The following is a 19205-nucleotide window of genomic DNA, read 5'->3' as shown; positions in this document are numbered from 1 at the left end:
AGAAAATAGCGTCCCATCTACGACCCTATCGTGACCATCCTCACACATTACATCTGTGTAGGAAAATAGAGCCTCACACATTCCACACATAATACCTTCTTTCTCCAAGCAGTACCCAAGGTCAGGTTATAGATAAAGGGCCAACCAGCAGTACATTGTAGCTCCTGGATTTTCATATCTAATACAGATGCCGCAGACAGAGAGGCACCAACTCCAACTCCTTTGCATATTTCATCAGTAGTAAGACGTAAGGACACAATGTGATTTAGTTATGCATCCTTTAGGCTTAGCTGTCCAATAGGATGCGAACACCTACATGTAACATACTCTGACAGTGTTTGTTTATCGTTTCACCTTCTGGTCTCCTTGATGCATCAAGTCTACATTAAACTCTTCTGCATAAGTTCTGCAAAGAGTTCTCCTTTCACCAGCTTCCAGAAAACGTCAATCACACCTATCACTAACACGCTGGGTGAGAAATTATGTTTTCAGGGTCTTACACCCCATTGATATACAATATAAATGTAGATGTGACATGTGACATGGCGTGACCCTACCTGTGGATGGTGCAAAAAAATCCATCTTCACTAAAGTCTGTACATGTCTCAGCCACAAGGAGGCGACAGTGCAGCATGATTGTGCCTCCCAGTGATGTGTTTCATAACTCACCCTTTACCCTCTGCACTTACTCAAGCACAACTTTTATGATGAAAATATAAACACATATATAATACATATATACAAACGCATATATATATATATTTTACAGTCAGACATTTTGGATGTAGATAAATCCCAGCAGCAGGAAGGAGACAGTGGAGACGGTTCAGCTGGGGAATCCTGCTCTGTACTCTCCGTCTTCTTCCGTCAGGGCTCATCGTGCAGAAAGCATCATAACAAACTCTGCAGAGGGAGACGGAGACAGCGGCAGAAACACTGATAAGCACTAATGACACTCTAATAATACCATAAAGGACAGCACAGGATGCAGCCACATTGTTGTCACGCCCCATGACGCAGAAGTGGAAACAAACACAGCTTGTGATGTGATGCAATGGTGGAGGTATAAAAAGGAGAACATTTTAATTATGTAGAAAGAGTAAACGTGTCAGTTTTGTTTTGACTTGTTTCCTGGACATGGATTCAACCCATTCAGAGGTCAACAACTGCAACGGGCTGACTGCCAGGCTCCAGGCGCCATTTGACTCCTCTTGTAAATCTGTAATCGCTTTGATTACTGCTTGTTTCAGCTCGATGATGGCATTGTCATGGATTCACTTGTCAATCAGGACGGCTATTGATGCGTCCTGTCGATGAGGCTAGTTTTCACTAAATCCATCCAATCAATCACGTCTTCCCTTTTCTCGTTGTCTTCCTGGGGGCGCTTGGCTCTGAAAGACTTCTTGTTGTAGGTGTGAATCCATCGATTCACTGAGCACTGCGGCCTAATTCCAGATTAACCCACTAACATTATCTCCGGAGGTGCTTCTCTAACCGTTTTTCTATAAAAAGACGCGGCCCTGTCCTCGTCGGCTGACCTGCCACTGGGATATTTTGTCACCGCTCTAGTTCCTGCTGTGGATGCTTGTTCACCAGGTGCCTTCTAGGTTATACTGCACATGTGGCTGAAACTGGACGGACACACCAAGCGCTGCCCTGGGGGGTAATTGATGGGAATGAGGAGCACTTGGTTATTGATCCCCTCTGAGACTGACACGCCGATTCATATGTTTCCAATAATTGCAATTGATTGGGCTGCTGAGACGAGACAATCAGGATAACACCTCTGAGCCGTGTGTGTGTGTGTGTGGAAGCCTGTAATCTCTCGGACATCCATGTGGTGCACACCGGCATCTAAGGGGAGAGTGTGTGTTTGATTGTGCACCGTTGTATTGTTTATTGTGAGGTAACATGTGGCAATGTAATTTCTGCAAAGTCCGTGAACCGTGTGTGTGTGTGTGTGTGTGTGTGTGTGTGTGTGTGTGTGTGTATATAACGTGACAGGTGTCCAGGCATATGTATTGATTGGCTTAATGCACTGCTGATTAGATTGGGTTGGCCCGTCCGACCTGCCCACCTTGACTCAACCCCCCTCTCTCATCTGACCCTCTGCCTGACTCATTTGCTCCTCCTGCTCCCGTCCTCATCAACTGTTTCTCTGACCCCTCTGCTCTTCTCCTCCTCTGGGCTGCTCTCTCCTCTCCTACACGGCTGGTTACAAACCTTTATTGTCACCTTTGACTCAAAACTCGACATGTTCCCAATACGAATGGAAACTGGATGTTACTGTATGGTATTGTTGTTAATAACCTCCATCGAGGAAGTCATCTTTATTATTTGTTGGTTTATTGGATAGTTGGATTATGTAAAAATGGCTTGACTGATTTCCATTAAACTTGGTGGAGGGATGGGACCTGGGTCTGGGAAGAATCTGTTCCATCTTGGTCCGGATGCAGATTGAGGGAACCAGGATTGTTTAACTGAGAAATGAATGATTGAGGTGATAACACCACTTCCTTTTTCCTTTTACATTTCTATTATAAGAACTAGATTATGTGCAGGATTGTTTGGCCTTGGTGGTGGTATGTGCTCTACTGAGTGTTTAATACGTAAAATTAGGTCATTTAAATATAAGAAAATAACATTTCTTCAATGTTATTTTCTTATATTTAAATGACCTATCTTTTGGTGGCTTAGTTTTTTTTTTTTTTCATGTAACTTCGCTTGGATAAGATGCATTAAAATGATAGGGTATCCATCCAATACCTAAGCCAAGATCACAATTTACTAATATGATATGTAATATTGTTAAGAGAACATATGTTGAATGAATGTTAATTATGTGAGTTCACTGAAGAAGCGATCAGTACATGAATATACACAGCAGCAGCAGAAACACAAATGCTGTATAGACCTAAATGTTCCCACGCTCAGGATCAATGCTTTCTGTGTTAATCCTATTGACACTAGAACTGACACTGAAATCAAGTCTTCGCTTTGGTAACAATGATCGATCTGCTCACCCTCCCCTTTTACCTAACTCTATTTCGGTATTACTTTTCGCTGTTTTAGCTGTTTAGCTAACCGACTCTAAATGCTCCTCACACTCTAAACTGCTTAGTAATTGTTATAAATAGAGATTGAAAAATACTATATGGCTACTTTCTCTTTTAACTAAATTATCTGCATATTATTTCAATATAATCGCAATTTATAATTTTGTAAATTTCTGGTCCTCTGGACTCTGGAAAAAATATTGGTTCCGAACCACCAACACCACAAGTATGTTTAAAGGTGACATAATGCTCATATTCAGGTTCATGAATTTAATTAGTGTTATTACTTGAAAACGTTTACATGCTCTCATGCTCACTGCCCTGAAACTGTCCATTGCTGCAGCTCCTCCTTTCAGCCTCTGTAGGAAAACGCATGGTTTTAGCTCCTGTCTCTTTAAGGCCCCTCCTTCTTATAAAGCCCAGTCTGCTCTGATTGGCCAGCTGGCCTACTCTCTTGTGATTGGTCAACCGCTTCCAGCCTGTGTAAAAAATGTCGGCCTGTCACTTTAACTTTGTTTAGGGGGCGGGCCAGACTAGCCGCTGGACGTGCATTATGCAAAGTTACATAATATCCAAATGTGCACATTTCCCTGGAAGAATCGTCTGGACAACTGACGACACGCTTCAGGAACAGAGACACCACAGACATAAGCCTTTTTTTTGCCGACCTTGCACATGTAAAAAACAAACATAACACACCGGAGGAAAGAGAAAAACTGAAAATGCATCATATATCTCCATTAATGAAAGAAAAAGTCGACTCCCCCTGACATGTTTCCTCCCCCAGGTCCCAAACTACTCACCATCAAAGTCAATGTTGCCGTCTTTGTTGAGGTCAATGTCGCCGAGGATCTCCTCCAGCTCACCTTTCTTCAGCTTCTCCCCCAGCAGCGTCTTCATGCCCTCCTTCAGCTCGTCACACGTGATCTTTCCATCGCCGTCACAGTCAAACTGCAACGTGTCGGGTTCGGGAGCGAAAGGGGGGGGGGGGGGGGGGGGGGGGGCACGAACATGCGGTGAGCGAGGGAGATTCAAATAAACGGAATCAAAGGTGAGGAAAATTATACGTGACACAAGGACAATACACGTCTCCGGGTTAATAGGGAGCGGACACACTGAATTCAGGATGATGGAGGAGAAAGAATGACGGAGATGGAAGAAAAAGAGGGAGAGAAGGGAGGAAGACAGAAAACTTCAAACACAAAGTAGTTTCACATTCATACAGTGTATTTAACATGGTTGCACGAGGAAGCTGGAAGGCTGAAAACTGCTTGAGTCTGCATATAGGGGCTCACAGGTGTTGAATAGGAAGACTCTTGAAGTGGCTGTGAGGCTGAGTTGAGAAATATATTTGTATTTGTTCAGCTCTGAAGTTTCTTTTCAGAAGTAGCAGAGTTGAGAGGTGATTCATTATTCCTCACAAAAGAATCCAAACACCAGAATAGGTACATTTCTGGCCTTTGACAGCATTACTCAGGAAATGATGATGACGCATGTGTGAAGGAGAAACTTTAGCTTCTGAAAAGAGAGGACGCAGTGAAAGAACTTGTCACTTGTCTGTTCCACGAAGAGAGATCAGCTTTTAAAAACCTCTTCATGCCGGTTAATGATTATTTTGTATCTCGCTTTGACACATTTATCAGGTGGTCTAGTTCAGAAAGAGATTAGTGGTGATTACAGAGGTGACTGTCACACAAGTGCAGCACAGGATTAGACATAGGTGGGTTATTTAACTGACATAATTAGCTTTAGCACTCCAACCACTGTAATGTTTAGTTTAGCTTTGTTATCGGACGCCATGCACACAAACTGTACATAAAGATGAACGACATGACAGCTCCAAGCCAAAGTGTCTCAATCGCCGCCTGCTGGCTCGCTACAGCTTAGGTCATGAACCCCACCTCCTGCATGTTGGTGGATGGGACACGGACCAAACTAAAAAGTCACATCAAATGTATTTTTCTCAAAGATGGTTTCTGTCATTGTAGGTATTTCTCATCCCACTGATGTTTGTCGAAGTGTTTATATTTTTCAAGTAAGTTTGGTTTTAATTAGTTATTTGCTGATCTGACTTGTGATTGGTTAAGTGTGTATATCAATGGCACCTCCCTCTGACGTGGCTCCATCCCCTGATCGCTATTGTGCAGCCTCTGGTTCCAACTGTGCAAAATTACACCCTATGTCTCTGGGATATTTTAGCTTTATTTCTGGATATTGGGGGAGGAAGTGGAGATGTGTGGTCCATTTTTATTTCCAGTCTGTTCACGCACATCTCAGCTGTTTGGCCAGAGTTAGCTTTATAGCTAATTAGCATCTGCAAACCCAGGGCAGGAAATTATAGACAAGATGGTACAAAACAATTGTATAATCAATTGTTGACTGTGTGGTGGCCGAGGTGCTTGATGTACATTTACATGCTATAACTGATAAATACCGTAATTTGAATATCTGCAGAAACTCTAATGACAAAAATAACCTCACTCGTGCACCTGATGTCCAAATCCACACACCTTGCTTTCCATGGCAGCCAAAAAATTGTCAAACTAAATGCCCAAAGCTGTAACATAGATCACATGTTGTGCACTGGATTGTATTTTCGACGTGATCATTAGGAATAGTTTTGTGTTTGTGGCAGCCATTGAAAACACATCATGCTGTAATGTGTTAAATAAGTGAGCCCAGGTGTGTGAAGCTGAAGCTTATAAATAACTTCATCAGCACAGTTGTTTAGAGACTGTACAGAACACCGGGGCCCGGCTCTGGGGGATAATCAAATCACTCCGTGTACCTGCCTCTGTACTGATGTCAAAGAGAGAAACTCAATAGATATTTCCTCCAAACCAATGAGGCAATTTCATATGGAGTGGACATAGCCAATGAGCAGAACATTTAAAAGTATAAAATCCATATGAATGTTGGTTCTTTAGCTTGCAGGAAGCAGCATAAATAAAACCCTCATCAATCTAAAACTTTTATCCTCTTAAAACTTTTCTTTTGCATTTATTCTCAGCGAGCTTTCTTCCCTCAGACTTGTTTACAAGTAAGAGCCATACACTCATGGCATCCTCAGAGGAAAGGCCCTGTAGCACACTTCAAAGTCCTGTCATGGCACGAGGCTGCAGCCGCCTTGCTTGAAGTTAGAGTTTTTGTGGCTGGGGACCTGGTACCTGTTTGAAGGCACAGCGCAGCTCCTTCAGTCCGACCATGTGAGCCGTCTCGGCCAACATCCTCGGCCCCATTAGCGAGCAGAAGTCATCAAAGTCGACATGTCCACCCCCTGCAGGAAGACACACAAGTGGATGCTGACGCACGTATGCACAGGTTGACTACCGAGTGGCAGCCGGTGTGGTTGCAGTCTGTCTACCCATGCAGTACACATGAGAAAACATTAGCATTAAAAAAGTGTGTGTCTATGTGTGGAGACTCCTGAGGAAGAGATCTGGCTCCCTGACAGCTCCACTGTGTTCCGCTGCAAGCTTACTAACTTAGTCTGTCTGTCACTTGGTGCAGGGCAGATTCTGCTCTATTTTATTAATCTGAGCTTCTTCTCTGTAAACTGTCTCCTGCTGTGGAAACTACGGTTATTAGAGCAAAGACATTGAACCAAAACTGTTCTTTTTTTGGCCTTAAAACTCAAACAGTTCTGCAGAGCTGATAGGAAAGTCCCTGAAAATTATTTTTGATTCAAGCCACTGTTAATAAAACTGAGAGTATTTATTAGAGCAGCTTTAAATGGAACAAACTATCAACGTTATGTTCATATTCAGCTTCTCTCTTCCCTCCTCATTACACATTGGAAAAGTGTAAAGTTTGAAACCTGCATTTCATGTGGTCTCCTTCGTTAGCTTTGTTGGTGCTTTACAGTCTCATTGTCGACCTCTTACGTTAAGTCACACTGAACAGGACCTGGAGGTCAAAAACTTTAAGTAAAAGTATTCGTAGCAAACTGTACTCAAGTTTCACAGTTGGAAGTACTCATTAGAAAGAATTGTTGGGTTATCAATAAATCTTTGAATAAAACAACCTTTAAGCTTTAAATTCCTTGCTTCCAATTTTAGGTTGATAAGAGTATTGTGAATTTCAGCCCACCGTCTGAAGTAATCAGAAAAACAAACAATTATATGCATCTTTAAAGCTCCTTTTTGCTCAATGTTAGATTTGTATACGTATTCGTGCACGAATTGCCAATAGTTGAAGCAAGACGATGTTTCAGTAACTCTTTACTCTGCGCTGCCATCTAGTGGATGTTGCTTATCAACCATAGCAACGTAAGGACGGATGGACGTGACAGTGATGGTTAAATCGCTTGAAGACGACCTTTCTCTTTTCATATGTAAAGGCAGCATGTATGAGTCTTAACGGTGAGTTTAGTGTCTTATACAAAATGAGTTTAACAAATATTTTACGCACATTGTAGCTTCATGCACTGAAGCTACAATGTGCGTTCACTGTGGTTCCTTCAACCCAGTTAGAGGCAGTTGTGTTGTGTTTGATCCCCATGGTAATTATCAAAACAGACTGATACAATGGGAAGGCTCATGTTATTAGTTTGACAAAAGGCAGGCTTATTTGATACTGTGTACACCAATAAGCTGGGTCTGTTTCATTATCTGGATGTGGATGAGAAAGACGACGCAGGAGCCATGTGGCTCAATAAACCTAATCAGTACTCTGAGAATCAGGACTCTTGAGAATGAGAATCAAGCTGTGGCCAACTCTGCTGAAACTAATGACTTTAACTGTCATCTAGTTACAATGGCAGCTCACTCATTCTGAAATAAAACACCACCTCTGGAGGTTCTGGGATTTTTTGAGTTAGTTAAAGTTCACACTTGACACAAGGTAAGGTATATACGGTATATTTTGGCAGATGGTCTTTACCCTTGTGGAGCAGCGGTCTGGGGGGGATTCCTGACACCGCCTTGAAGAATCTCTGTGCCTTAAGTGGGTCACTTCATATTCACGGAGAAGAGAAATTCTCCCAAAAGTCTGAGCAGATTATTATTTCTTCCAAATTGAAAGTGGGATGCTGGTTATGGAATGAAAGACGGAATTTCATGGTATTAATGGCTCTATGGGGATTACACCAGAGAGATTAAGAAAGGAGGATCTAAAGCCCAAGACACCTTATTGGTCAAATTAAGGCATCAGTGAACAGATGAATAATTCATATTTCACATGATCAAATATGAATTATAGTTACAACCACTTCTCTTATGGTTTCCCTTTAAGGTAGAGATGCATCACATGTTTGTGCTAGGTATTAATGTAAGTTATAGATTGGTAACAACTCATGAAGATACCTAGTTATATTACCTTGCTTTGAGTCAGAACTACATAATAATCTCATTGTTTTCCAATTAAATGTACAATATGTATTTTGGCCAATAGGGGTCTCTCAATCAAAATAATAACAAAAGTCGTGAAGCAGCGTGGGATCATGGGAGTTGTTGTCTTCACCGCTATTGCTGATGAAAATCGACCTGATCCGAGTCAGGCACAAATCGTGTTTAAGTTTTGTTCATGTTTCGCAGCAAATTGCAATTTTAGACAGTCTAATGAAGAATTGTTATATCTTTCATCTTTAGTTATAGCATATATAGCTTAAACCTAAAGTGTTTAAGACCAACTTAAAAATGCTTCTATTGGTAACAACACATGAATTCTGTTTTATCAAATTAAAGTTAAAAAGTTATATCAACACATTTGCTTTAAATCAGATCTATTTAATGATCTGACTGTTTTCCATCAACAGTTTGTATTAATGTAACTTCAATTTAAGTAAGTCAACTAAAAGTAGTTTAACTGCAACATTACATCAAGAGTTGAAATCACGATGAGACATTTTCCTGTAATGCAGTGTTGTGTGTTGGGTACTTTTGTCTGGAACAATAATTGCTTGTGCTCTGTCACACTTTTGCTCCGCTAATCGTCAGATGTGGACGTTTACGGGAAGTTTACGTGACGTCGACACAGCGACGCCTCTCGCTCGTCGTCATCGTGACCGTCTCATCAGGAGATTATTTACACCTGGGACAGCGGGTGAATGTAATTAAGCAGCTGCTGGGACAGGAAGCAGCTGCACGCCGCTCCTCCAGGATCAGAGCTGAGAAAAACTCACCGGCTCTACCCACTGGGATGTTACTGTGTTCTGGTTAAGCTACTCTGTGGAGCCAGAGTCCAATATTTTCCTCATTATCAGTGTTGTTGTCTAGGGCTTGCATGCTAGGTTACAAGTGTTCGTGTGAACGAACTGATTCTGAGCAGGCACATACACGTACGTCTCTGAGATAACGAAATACGAGCTGATTATTATAAACCATGTACAGTATCTACACATCCCTAATTAAAGGGCTTAATTAACAAATCCCATTTCAATGTAAAGATTACTTATCTCTGATGCAGTCTTATCATATTTGGTTTTATTTACCAACACTGTGAGATATCCTTGTATGAGCGTTTTCGCTATGAGCAGCTTTTTTTAACAGATGTTATTGAAAACGAAGGACAACACCAGCATTTTGAAGAAGAGAACCTCCAGACCCAAGAAAACCTTGCCCTCTTCAAACCTCTCCCATGATCATTTGCAGCAGTCACTCCGTCACAATCTGCAGCTCATGTGCAGCACTCCGCCACCCGGCTGTAAGTGGGACCATCTGCCTGTTGCCTGAAGACAATCTGTCTATAGATGCATGTTTAAAGCTTAACCACAACAAAGGAAACAAACAAAATCTGATCTGTGCGGAGCAATAAGGAGACTGTAACGTTCCTGAAATTAACACGTGACATGTAAATAGTAAATAGTAAACATAATCTAGCTTTTTACAGTTTAGGCTTGACGGATGCTGTTTTAATCATCGTGTTGCTCCCTCCTCTGCAATGATTTAATGATGTCGGACTGGAAAATCAGCACCAACAGCTGTTTATCCTGATGAACCAACTCCTAATGTTCACACTAATGACAGAATGCTGATGTTACTGCTTAGTGCAAAGATTTCATCAGCTGTACGGAAGCATGGTCTCCATCTACTCTGGATAACTAATGGTTGTCCAATAAATCAATGCAGAAATAGGGGACGCCGTCATGCATCATGCATACCAAAGTATATCAAATGCATCCCTTATGATTTCAGATTATTTTCTCAAAGGCGAACAGAGAAGATGTGATTTACAGAGCGAGTTTACTCAAGGACAAAAAGCTATTGAGCTTCGTCTGTTAGGGCAGAAGCAATGATTCCCCGTCTCATTTGGTCTGAAGTTTAAAGTGTGTTTTCCTCTCACTGTACACATCTAATATTGTTGGGACGCAGATACACTGTATATGCATGATTCAGGCTCCACTGTGAGCTAACTCCACTGGATTGCTTCGTACGTGATGCCTCATTAAATGGCTGCATGCGCCCAGCGCTCTGCAATTTACCTGTGATTAACCTATTCCCACACACACACCAGAGGCAGTGAACCGTGCAAGGTGCTGCTCTGACCATCGGGAGCCATTTAGAGTTCAGCGCCTCGCCCAAGGACAGTTCAGCGTGCGGACAGGATGAGCTGCAGATGACTCGATTTGCCTCCACTCTCATCACAATTTGGAATTAGGATATTTCAGGACGTCACACTGAGGTCCTTAGAGGTTTATGTAAAGTCTTGGCAGAAACTTGCAGGCTCCGGTCAGAGTTGCAGGTCCTGAACTGACAACGTGTAGGTGTTACAGGCACAGGATCTCACAGCTTGAATGGCAGAAGTCCAGAGATCAATGCTGTCAAGATTCAACTTAACTTTATACACAAACCCCACACACCAGTCTTTATGAGATTATTCAGAAAAGAAAGCAAAGACAAACACGTCCTCATTTAGAGCAGAGAGACGAAAGTTAGGTCTCGACTAAACACACACTTCTATATGCAGACTCACACTCTTACACCCCTGCACCTGCAGCATGAGGGTCATTAATCACGCTGCTAATACGTCTCCCCAACCTCAAAGACAAACATTAGTTCCTCACAGTTTCCTATAGGAACGAACGTGCAGCAGGGTTTGTGTAACACACGCAGACACATTACTCACGCTTCATGCCTGCTCACCTCAGAAAGACCCATCAGTCATGCACATACGCTGTAACCACTGAGGAAGAAATGAAAACCATGCAATCATATAAGCAGACAGAGAGATACACACATTTCATCTTGATTTGCTGGATGATCTCGATGAGCTCCATCTCTGTAGGCATGTAGCCCATGGTCCTCATGCAGTCGGCGATGTCTTTGTAATGGATGAAGCCGTCCGCGTCATAGTCAAATTCCTTAAAGGCCTCCTGCAGCTCTGACAGACACACAAACAAATTACAGCAATTGCAGCACAACATAAAGTGGGGCAAAGTTTTTTTTCCCCCCTCGACACACACAGCGTGCACAGTCACTGATAGCGATGCTTTCAGCTGAATGAACTTATCTCTAAGTTGTTGACTCCAGCAGACGGAGCTGTAGCCGCCTCTTGAGAACAGTAAGTTTTGTTGTTTTAATTTATCTTGTAGCTGTGAGTCATTTCAAGACACATCTGAGAGAGTTTAAGCTTAACAGTGACAAATATCAAGGCAATTGTTGAGGCTGTGCATCTGTTCATTCGTCATTTATCATGTGTTTGCATCATAATTACACCCACAGCATCTTACCGTCCAGCTCCTCTGGCATCAGCTCCCTCTCCTGCAGAGCAGAGAACAGAAACACAGTGGAAATCATTACAACACAGAGGACGTGGTGTAAAATCAGGGTGCCTCTAAAACAGCAAAGGCTCCTGAGAAAAACCCCAGTGATAATCTGTTTTCGACGACCAAATTAGAATAACATGCATATCATGTCAACACCGCTGCATGCTGACAGAATCCTCTAATGGGATTTCACCCGGCGACATGTCTTTCTAATTTGCAAAATGCCACAATGCCACACACTCCTACGTGCGCACACACACGCACTACATCTGCAGCATCCTGAGGGAGACGCAGCAGCACAAGCTCAGTTTGTGTGTGTGTATTCAAACACACACCTACGCATGGCCGACATGACGGAGCATTTCAAAAACCTCGGATCATCAAGTTCAGACACTGATACACGCACAGACACATACACACGTATGATTAGCATACAGCCCCAATGTGTGAATCGTTCAGTATTCTCTTCCCTTGTTTTGACATTTGCTCAGGGTGATCTCTCGCTCCATCTCTCCTTTTTCACCTCCTTTCCCTCTTTCTCTTCTCTTTTCAGAGAAGTTGAGGCAAAACCAGGAGTAGGAATAAAATCCCCACAGAGTCAGTTAGCATAATGATGGCGCTAAATCTAAGTTTGCTAAGTGCTCAAAATAGCAATATGTTAATATATTCCACCGGTGGCAGACAGACAATTTTGTTAATGCTTTTGATTCAGTCCCCTTATGAAACCACATTCTGCACCAAATTTTACACACTCATAAATATCAGCCCTCTAAACATCAACTTTTATCAATATCCATGAATTATACTCCGAGACATCAACCAAAATGTGGAAAAACTCCTCACAATGTTAAAGACAATAAAAACAATGTCTGGATTCGCCCCCTGATGGATCTGCAGCAAATGCACCTACTGGGTTTTTCCTTGACCCATACTGCATCCTTCCACCAACTGTAATGGTAATCTGTCCAGTAATCTGTGCGTAATCCTGCTTAGAAACCAACCAACCAACCAACAGACAAACAGACTTGACAATTGAATTGAAAACAAAACAGAGGAAATAAATTAGCCATCAGTTGCGATAGACTCAGAAAAGAAAAGCATCCACCAAGGCCCAGCAGTCCCCTTAAATTCAATCAAGTTGCACTAAATTTAACACAGTCATAAATATCAGTTCCAAAAAAAATCTGTTTTCATCAAGATCCATTTAAGGAAATTGCTTAAAAACCGTCCAAACTCTCAATGTCAAAGAAAGTAAAAAGAAATCCTGGCTCCACAACAAAATTTGAAGGTTTCCTCCCTGACCCATACCCCCAAGTTTCATGGAAATCAGTTGTGTTTGTGTAATCTTGATCGATGAAACAAACAGACAAGGTTGAAAACATAACCTCCTTGGCGTATCACATGCATCAGTCCTTGAAACAGTAATCCACTCAGCCTATCTGTAAACATTTACTGACACACATTTGCATATGTAAAGCTTGTACATTGAAGTATCATCCTGAAAAGAAACCATTCATTCTTTCAAAGCAACTCAACGACAACATGTTGTCAGCCAGATGCCTGTTGTTTCATGTTTATGTCGCAGTGGCGCCTACAGCGTCTTGACTCTATAGGGCCTGCCACACTGTCCGGTTCTCCTACAGAAACATCAGCACACAGGGGAAGCAGGAAATATGCAAACTCCAGTCATCTTGCTATGGAGCAACTGGGCCTGACATATGGAGATATCGCTTAGCATAACTACGGCACGAGCCTGAGGATATCTGTGAGTTCAAAGAAACAAGACTGACATAAAAGCTTATAAAGCTCTGAATATTGTGTGCACAACTTTGCTCTGGGCTTTTCCTCCCTCTCCGTCATGCAATTAGGAAAAAATATTGAGGCTCAATAGAATTCAAATACTGCGCAAGATAAAAACACCAGTAGATGAAATGAATACTGCCATTTTACCTGGGTGTATTGCCATTATGTCAGATTCTACCTTTGTTCCACTGGGCTGTGCATTTCAGAGGTTTTACTTGAAATCTCCAAAATATGCTGCATTGTTAAAGCTTGTGAAAGAGCAGCACAACCTTGACTGTTAAAATACTTTGACTGCATCAGCCACTGCCAGCTCTGTGATTAGTCGCTTTACTTCCTGAGCCAAAGGCGCTCCCATCAAGATTATGACTTAGAAAAACCGTCACTTCCAATAAAGTGCAGCAATGCAGTGCTCCACGAGTGCTTTTCTTTTGATTCTCATTTCTATTTAATCCTTAATCATACTTCTGCACTTTTATGTATTTACGGTGGAACTATGCTTCTAATTGTCTAAGTGTTTTACTTTATCGCTGCTTCTAAGGAAAATCATCTTTCAACCGTCAGTTGCTCTTTTTTTTTGCCGCTGAATAGGAGAGATATTGAAAGGGAAATCAGCAGCCGGGAAACTTAAATACAAAGAGAGGTGCAATATTTTCACTCTCGATACATGTTGGCATTCAGACTGGCTAATACATAAATCATACAAGGTCATCCTGCTCAAGTGCACAATAGCTCCAGGAAAGGGAGAGGCCGCCGCGGTTTATTTGGAAGCTACTCCGCATGGCAGGCGTTCAAATGATTATTCACTGTATAATAAGGCCAGCAGAGTCGAAACGCATATACAACGCCAGGATGCAATTACGCCAATAGTTTTTCACTGTGTGTCGCCTCAGATACTAAACTGCTCATGATTTATATAAACCTTTTAAATTGTGTAATATGATTTTTGATGCCACAGCACAAAAAATAGAAAAACTCTCTGTTGGCCGTGACTGCAGCAGCGCTGCTGTTTACCCTGCACAGGATCCTCCAGCCCACAAGGGCATATTAAGATATGAAGGTCAACACATTAATTGGATTTTTTTTCATCCAGAAAGGATTAGACAGCATGCACCACGCAGACTCTCAATTCATGTGTCAGAACGAGCCCATTAACAGTTAATTTCATTCTGTCTGCCTTCACATGGCCCATTGAGCAGCCCACTGCTTTGTAAGCATGTGACGCATGAGCACATGTGAGAGCTATGTGGACACTCCACACAAGCGCATACATTATTGGAACTGCATTTAAAGTGACCACACACACACACTCATGGTATTTACCTATTGATGGGCACACTCTGCTCTTCTGCTGTCTCTCTATCTGATATTCAAATCCACCAATTGTCTTTCTTGGGCCATTTGTCTCTCGCAGCTCCAGTTGGATGTAATGAGCGCTGACAGTGAACCTTGCTATGGGAGTTATTAATACTTGTGTTGAGGCAGGGATTAGGGAATGCTGCAGGACGCTCTCCCCGCTTTTCAGTGTCAGGGCACAAACCAGAATAGTGCATGTGTGTCCTCTGTCCTGTGGAAACCACGCAGACCCCTGTACCTTCCTACTAGGAAGTTCAACCCAACGACTGTCACAGTAAAACAAAGCAGATCAGTGGTGGCAGCCGGTTAGTAACTCAGGGACGGATGTGGACGAGGATTTCACAGTTGGTCAAGGTCAACAAGAAACTGTTTTCATTTCGCTTGAATCGTTTTAAAACAATGAATTGGTCTCATTGAGTATTAAGAAATCTAGTTATAAAACATCTTTTTTAAAAAAATAGTTCAAGGAAGAGCCCTGGGCTGTGCTTTGTAATAAAGTATCAGCATAATAATAATAATAATAATAATAATAATAATAATAATAATAATAATAATAATAATAATAATACGGAAATCTAAAATAGTTTAATGGAATAAATTCGTCAGTATAAGGACTGAGCCCTTCTGCAATTAAATTCACTCACATGGGATGAGAAGCATATACTGTATATGTACATATATGCAATATATTGCATGCATGTATATTCTATATATTCTATATTAAAGTATGAAGACATATATTATTCAAACCATTGCTGTAAAATCAAGTTTATAAATCTATATAACAGCTGAGGGAATACATACTTTCCTCGGAGTAATGGAGGGAATCTGTTCGAACATTAAATTCATTCATTCATGCATCACTATCACTGGCTCATTAATCAGCTGTTTTGACATTCAGCTGACAAGAAGTGAACAATCTCCTATTTTATATTTAGGTTTAATTTGTACATTTTAAGGAAGATAAAATAAGTCCTTACTTGAATATACTTGACAAATATTTTTTTTATTTGCCATTAAGGGTTCTCCCCTTCTCAGTCAGGCTCATAAAAACCCTGAACATACAGTGTAGGCAAAACAAATGATAAAGTTTTATACTGTGGAGATACTCAATATGTAAATAATGGTTTGAACCGAAATGGGGAAGGTGCCATTGAGCCGGATCATTTGTTGGCTCATTTGCAGTTACTCCATATATCCTGATGGCCTGCAGGAAACTGGGATCATGGTATCAGACATGACCAGAGCCAATTTTTAACTTCAGCCAAGCCAAGCATTAATGGAAGCCAGCTCAGTGTCCCGGCCGTAAATCATGTGTGAAGTGGAGTTAGAGGAGTGACTTCTTTATATATTTTTGGAGTGAGAGGATGGTGCAGCAGCCCACGCTCCTGATCAGATACTTTCATCATTGAATGAAAACGAGGTGTTTAATGATATTGACCCTTACACTGTGTTGAAGTGTTTTATAGCAGCAGGGCGTTTCAGCTTCACATCCTCGTGGTTCACAGCAAACAGCCACATCCACTGCTTATATTTCCAATCGATAGTCACCACCTAGATTCTGCTGAACAAATGGGCCCATTCTGCAGCTCGATTCTGGGAAACTTTAAAGTCAATGCAGTGTGATTGTTGTCTCCAAACCTCCATTTTGTCAACATGTGTGTGCCCGTCTCTTCCCTCTTTTTTTCACACGCTCATTGAGAGCGTCACGTGCAAAAAGCACATCAAAAATGAATAAAATAAACCTATTATTCAACACAATTAAAGGTCATTATTGTAACACAACACTGTTGCTGCACTGACCTGTCCAAAGAGTTTATTGAGGTAGGAGATGTAGGCGGCGGCCACTGCTGAGCTGTTGCTGAGGCTCCTTTTACCTTGGCGATGAGACCCCTCCTCGCCAGCGCCCTTCCCTTTGGCCGAAGAGGACTGTGACCTTGAGCTGTGAAGTGGGCATGTACGAGTCAATGAGTTGAGCGCTGTCATCATCGTTAGTAAAAACACACTTAAGAGCCTTTTGGGTGATATTCTTAGAAAAGCGTTCCTCCAAAGCCCTCTTGTGTGAGATGATTAAACCACAACACGTTCCAATCAGCTGGCGTCCGTGAATACCTCAGTCACCAGAGAACGGACGGCAGGAAGTGTTCCTCATGAGGACAATTTGTTTTTGCCGCTGATGTACCAATCGATGGCACTAATTGGGTGCACAGATCTACACAGCCCACTCCCCTCGCCCTAATCAATGTTGATTAGAAACAGAGAATGATAATAACCAGAATTTCTTGGAGAGGCTGAGCTGAAGGGCCTTGTTTTTGAATCTCCCAGAAGCAGGCGACCTGCCAGCTGCTGCTGCCGCTGCCCCGCGCCCCGCTCGAGGAGACATGCTAGGAGAGAAAGAAGCTTTAATCAGTTTTAAGTGCACTTAATGTCCCGTGATTAATATGAACGCTTCTCTTTTTTTACTGCCAACAATAAAAACCCTGGACTATCTGGAGCCTGTAATATAGATCTAACATCCTGGAGGAGGTTAGCATGGATTGCTAACAGATAGAAGCAAAGGAAGACAAATAAATGAATATGTAAGAGTTTAAGGACTACAGTACCTAAAAGATAATTAAAAAAACATAATATCAAAGCCAAATAACAATTTCTAGGAAGACTGTCTTTCTCATTATATTTTTAAAAGAAACTCTTGTTTATGTCACAACACAAAATTGTCATTTAGACTGATGTAACATGTTTACACATCTTTTTAGTTCATGGTATCACTGACCTGGCTGCTGATGATGGTCGACTATCTACTGCTCCCTTTGCACCTTTCAATGACATCCTGTCTGGAAGAGACACAGGGGAAGAAAGAGGAGAGTCTTCTTTCAAGAAGAAAGTCCAGTCATAGTTTGAAGTAAGCTTCATATCTTTGTTACATTGTTAACAATTGATCCAGTTCACATTGCAATTTAAGACTTTTGTATGATTTACATATGTCCTGTCGTCATCAACTACATCGGACGCGTCTATACTTGACATTGATTGGTTTGTGGACAGATGTGCATCTTTGGATGGAGAAAATAAACCAGTTCATTCTGGAAATTTCGTTACCACTGAAATACCATTATGTTACCAGTAAAGTAAACGTCCTCGTCGTTGAAACATTATATCGTCGGAGTTAAAGACTACAAGCTATCCTGTGAGCCGCTTCCAATTCTTATTCTTCTTGTCTCAACTTCCTGCAATTTGCCCATAAGTCCAAACCATCCTCAGACTCCAAACGATCACAACCATAGTTTCTTTGACCCGGACCGAGGCCGCCCCTTTAGTCAGACTTATTGGTCCGTTTGTTCAGACCATGGTCTGAGGCACCTGAACTTTCGATTCAGACTAAACTAAAAAGAAAGGGCCAGACCAAACAAAGTTACCTTAGTTTAAAGCATTAAAAAAACACTGCAATGCCCAATATTGTTCCAGCTGCATTTACAGATATTTTTGAGGGTTCAGTAGAAACAGTGTGTTGCAGGACTTTAGAGGTTCGTCACCGAGCTGCCTGCTGTGGCTGAAACTGACAATGAGAATGAACATAACAATAGTGTTGAGACATAAAACCTAAACAATGAGCTTAAAAATGACAAAACTGTCTGTAGAGCTGAGAGCAACAGCAGAGTTTAGTGATGATCATCGGTGAGTGTGTCGGTACAAACGACCCAATTCACATTATATTTGCTTCATCTTTAAAAATCGGTAAAAAGATGCAGGTAAAAGCAGCTTTAACTATTGATTTAAAAAAAAAAAAAAAAAAGAAGAAGCATGAGCACAGGATTCAGTTTAAACTATGACTACCACGTCTCCAGGGAGGAAATGTTATCCGACCGAGAGACAGACTAGTTTGGACATGAGGACAAACAATGAAATCAAAACGATACACAGAAAATAAGAGTGGGTGGAGAGCTCAAGATAGCCGAGATGAGAGAGTCACAAAGGGAGGAATAGTGCGAGACAGGGGAAGATGGAGAAGAGGAAGATGACAAAATAGTGAGTGAACGATAATCGCATGACTTGCAGAGGAGGAGGAGGAGATACATACTTCTGTCTGTTTGAGAGGCAGATTAATATTCCGTCATGCAGAGCTGCGGCTCTCGACGTTGATGTGTTGCAAACATAATACCTCACTCCACCATCTCACAAGCCATAAACACAGACACTGAAGATCTGCTCCAGCGGCCGCTACTCGAGGCCTGCGTGGACCACGACGGCCATAACAAGAAGAGACACGAGGACCAGCCAGTTTGCTAAAT

General features: G+C 41.8%; 1 protein-coding gene across 1 annotated transcript; it reads right to left on the bottom strand.

The window, feature by feature from the left end:
• Nucleotides 1-490: 490 nt before the first annotated feature.
• cabp4 (calcium binding protein 4) lies at nt 491-17745 on the bottom strand. The gene is made up of 8 exons (XM_034596521.1): nt 17690-17745; nt 17190-17300; nt 16720-16858; nt 11725-11755; nt 11232-11375; nt 6224-6333; nt 3860-4007; nt 491-903 (listed from the first exon to the last, which is right to left on the bottom strand). The coding sequence occupies exons 1-8, from the start codon at nt 17743-17745 to the stop codon at nt 875-877; spliced, it is 768 nt and encodes a 255-aa protein (XP_034452412.1). The 3' UTR covers nt 491-874.
• Between the last annotated feature and the right edge of the window lie 1460 nt (nt 17746-19205).

The sequence above is a fragment of the Hippoglossus hippoglossus genome, chromosome 1 (assembly GCF_009819705.1).
Source record: "Hippoglossus hippoglossus isolate fHipHip1 chromosome 1, fHipHip1.pri, whole genome shotgun sequence".
Taxonomy (NCBI): domain Eukaryota; kingdom Metazoa; phylum Chordata; class Actinopteri; order Pleuronectiformes; family Pleuronectidae; genus Hippoglossus; species Hippoglossus hippoglossus.
Note: the sequence above shows the minus strand (reverse complement) of the source record. Positions and strands in the feature narration are given on the sequence as shown.

Coding starts and splice junctions, on each gene's coding strand:
- cabp4 (XM_034596521.1), bottom strand. CDS start 17,745: ATGTCATTGAAAGGTGCAAAGGGAGCAGTAGATAGTCGACCATCATCA. Junction 17,301..17,689: donor CGACCATCATCAGCAGCCAG/GTCAGTGATACC, acceptor TTTCTCTCCTAG/CATGTCTCCTCGAGCGGGGC. Junction 6,334..11,231: donor CCAGCAAATCAAGATGAAAT/GTGTGTATCTCT, acceptor GTCTTCCTGCAG/GGGGTGGACATGTCGACTTT.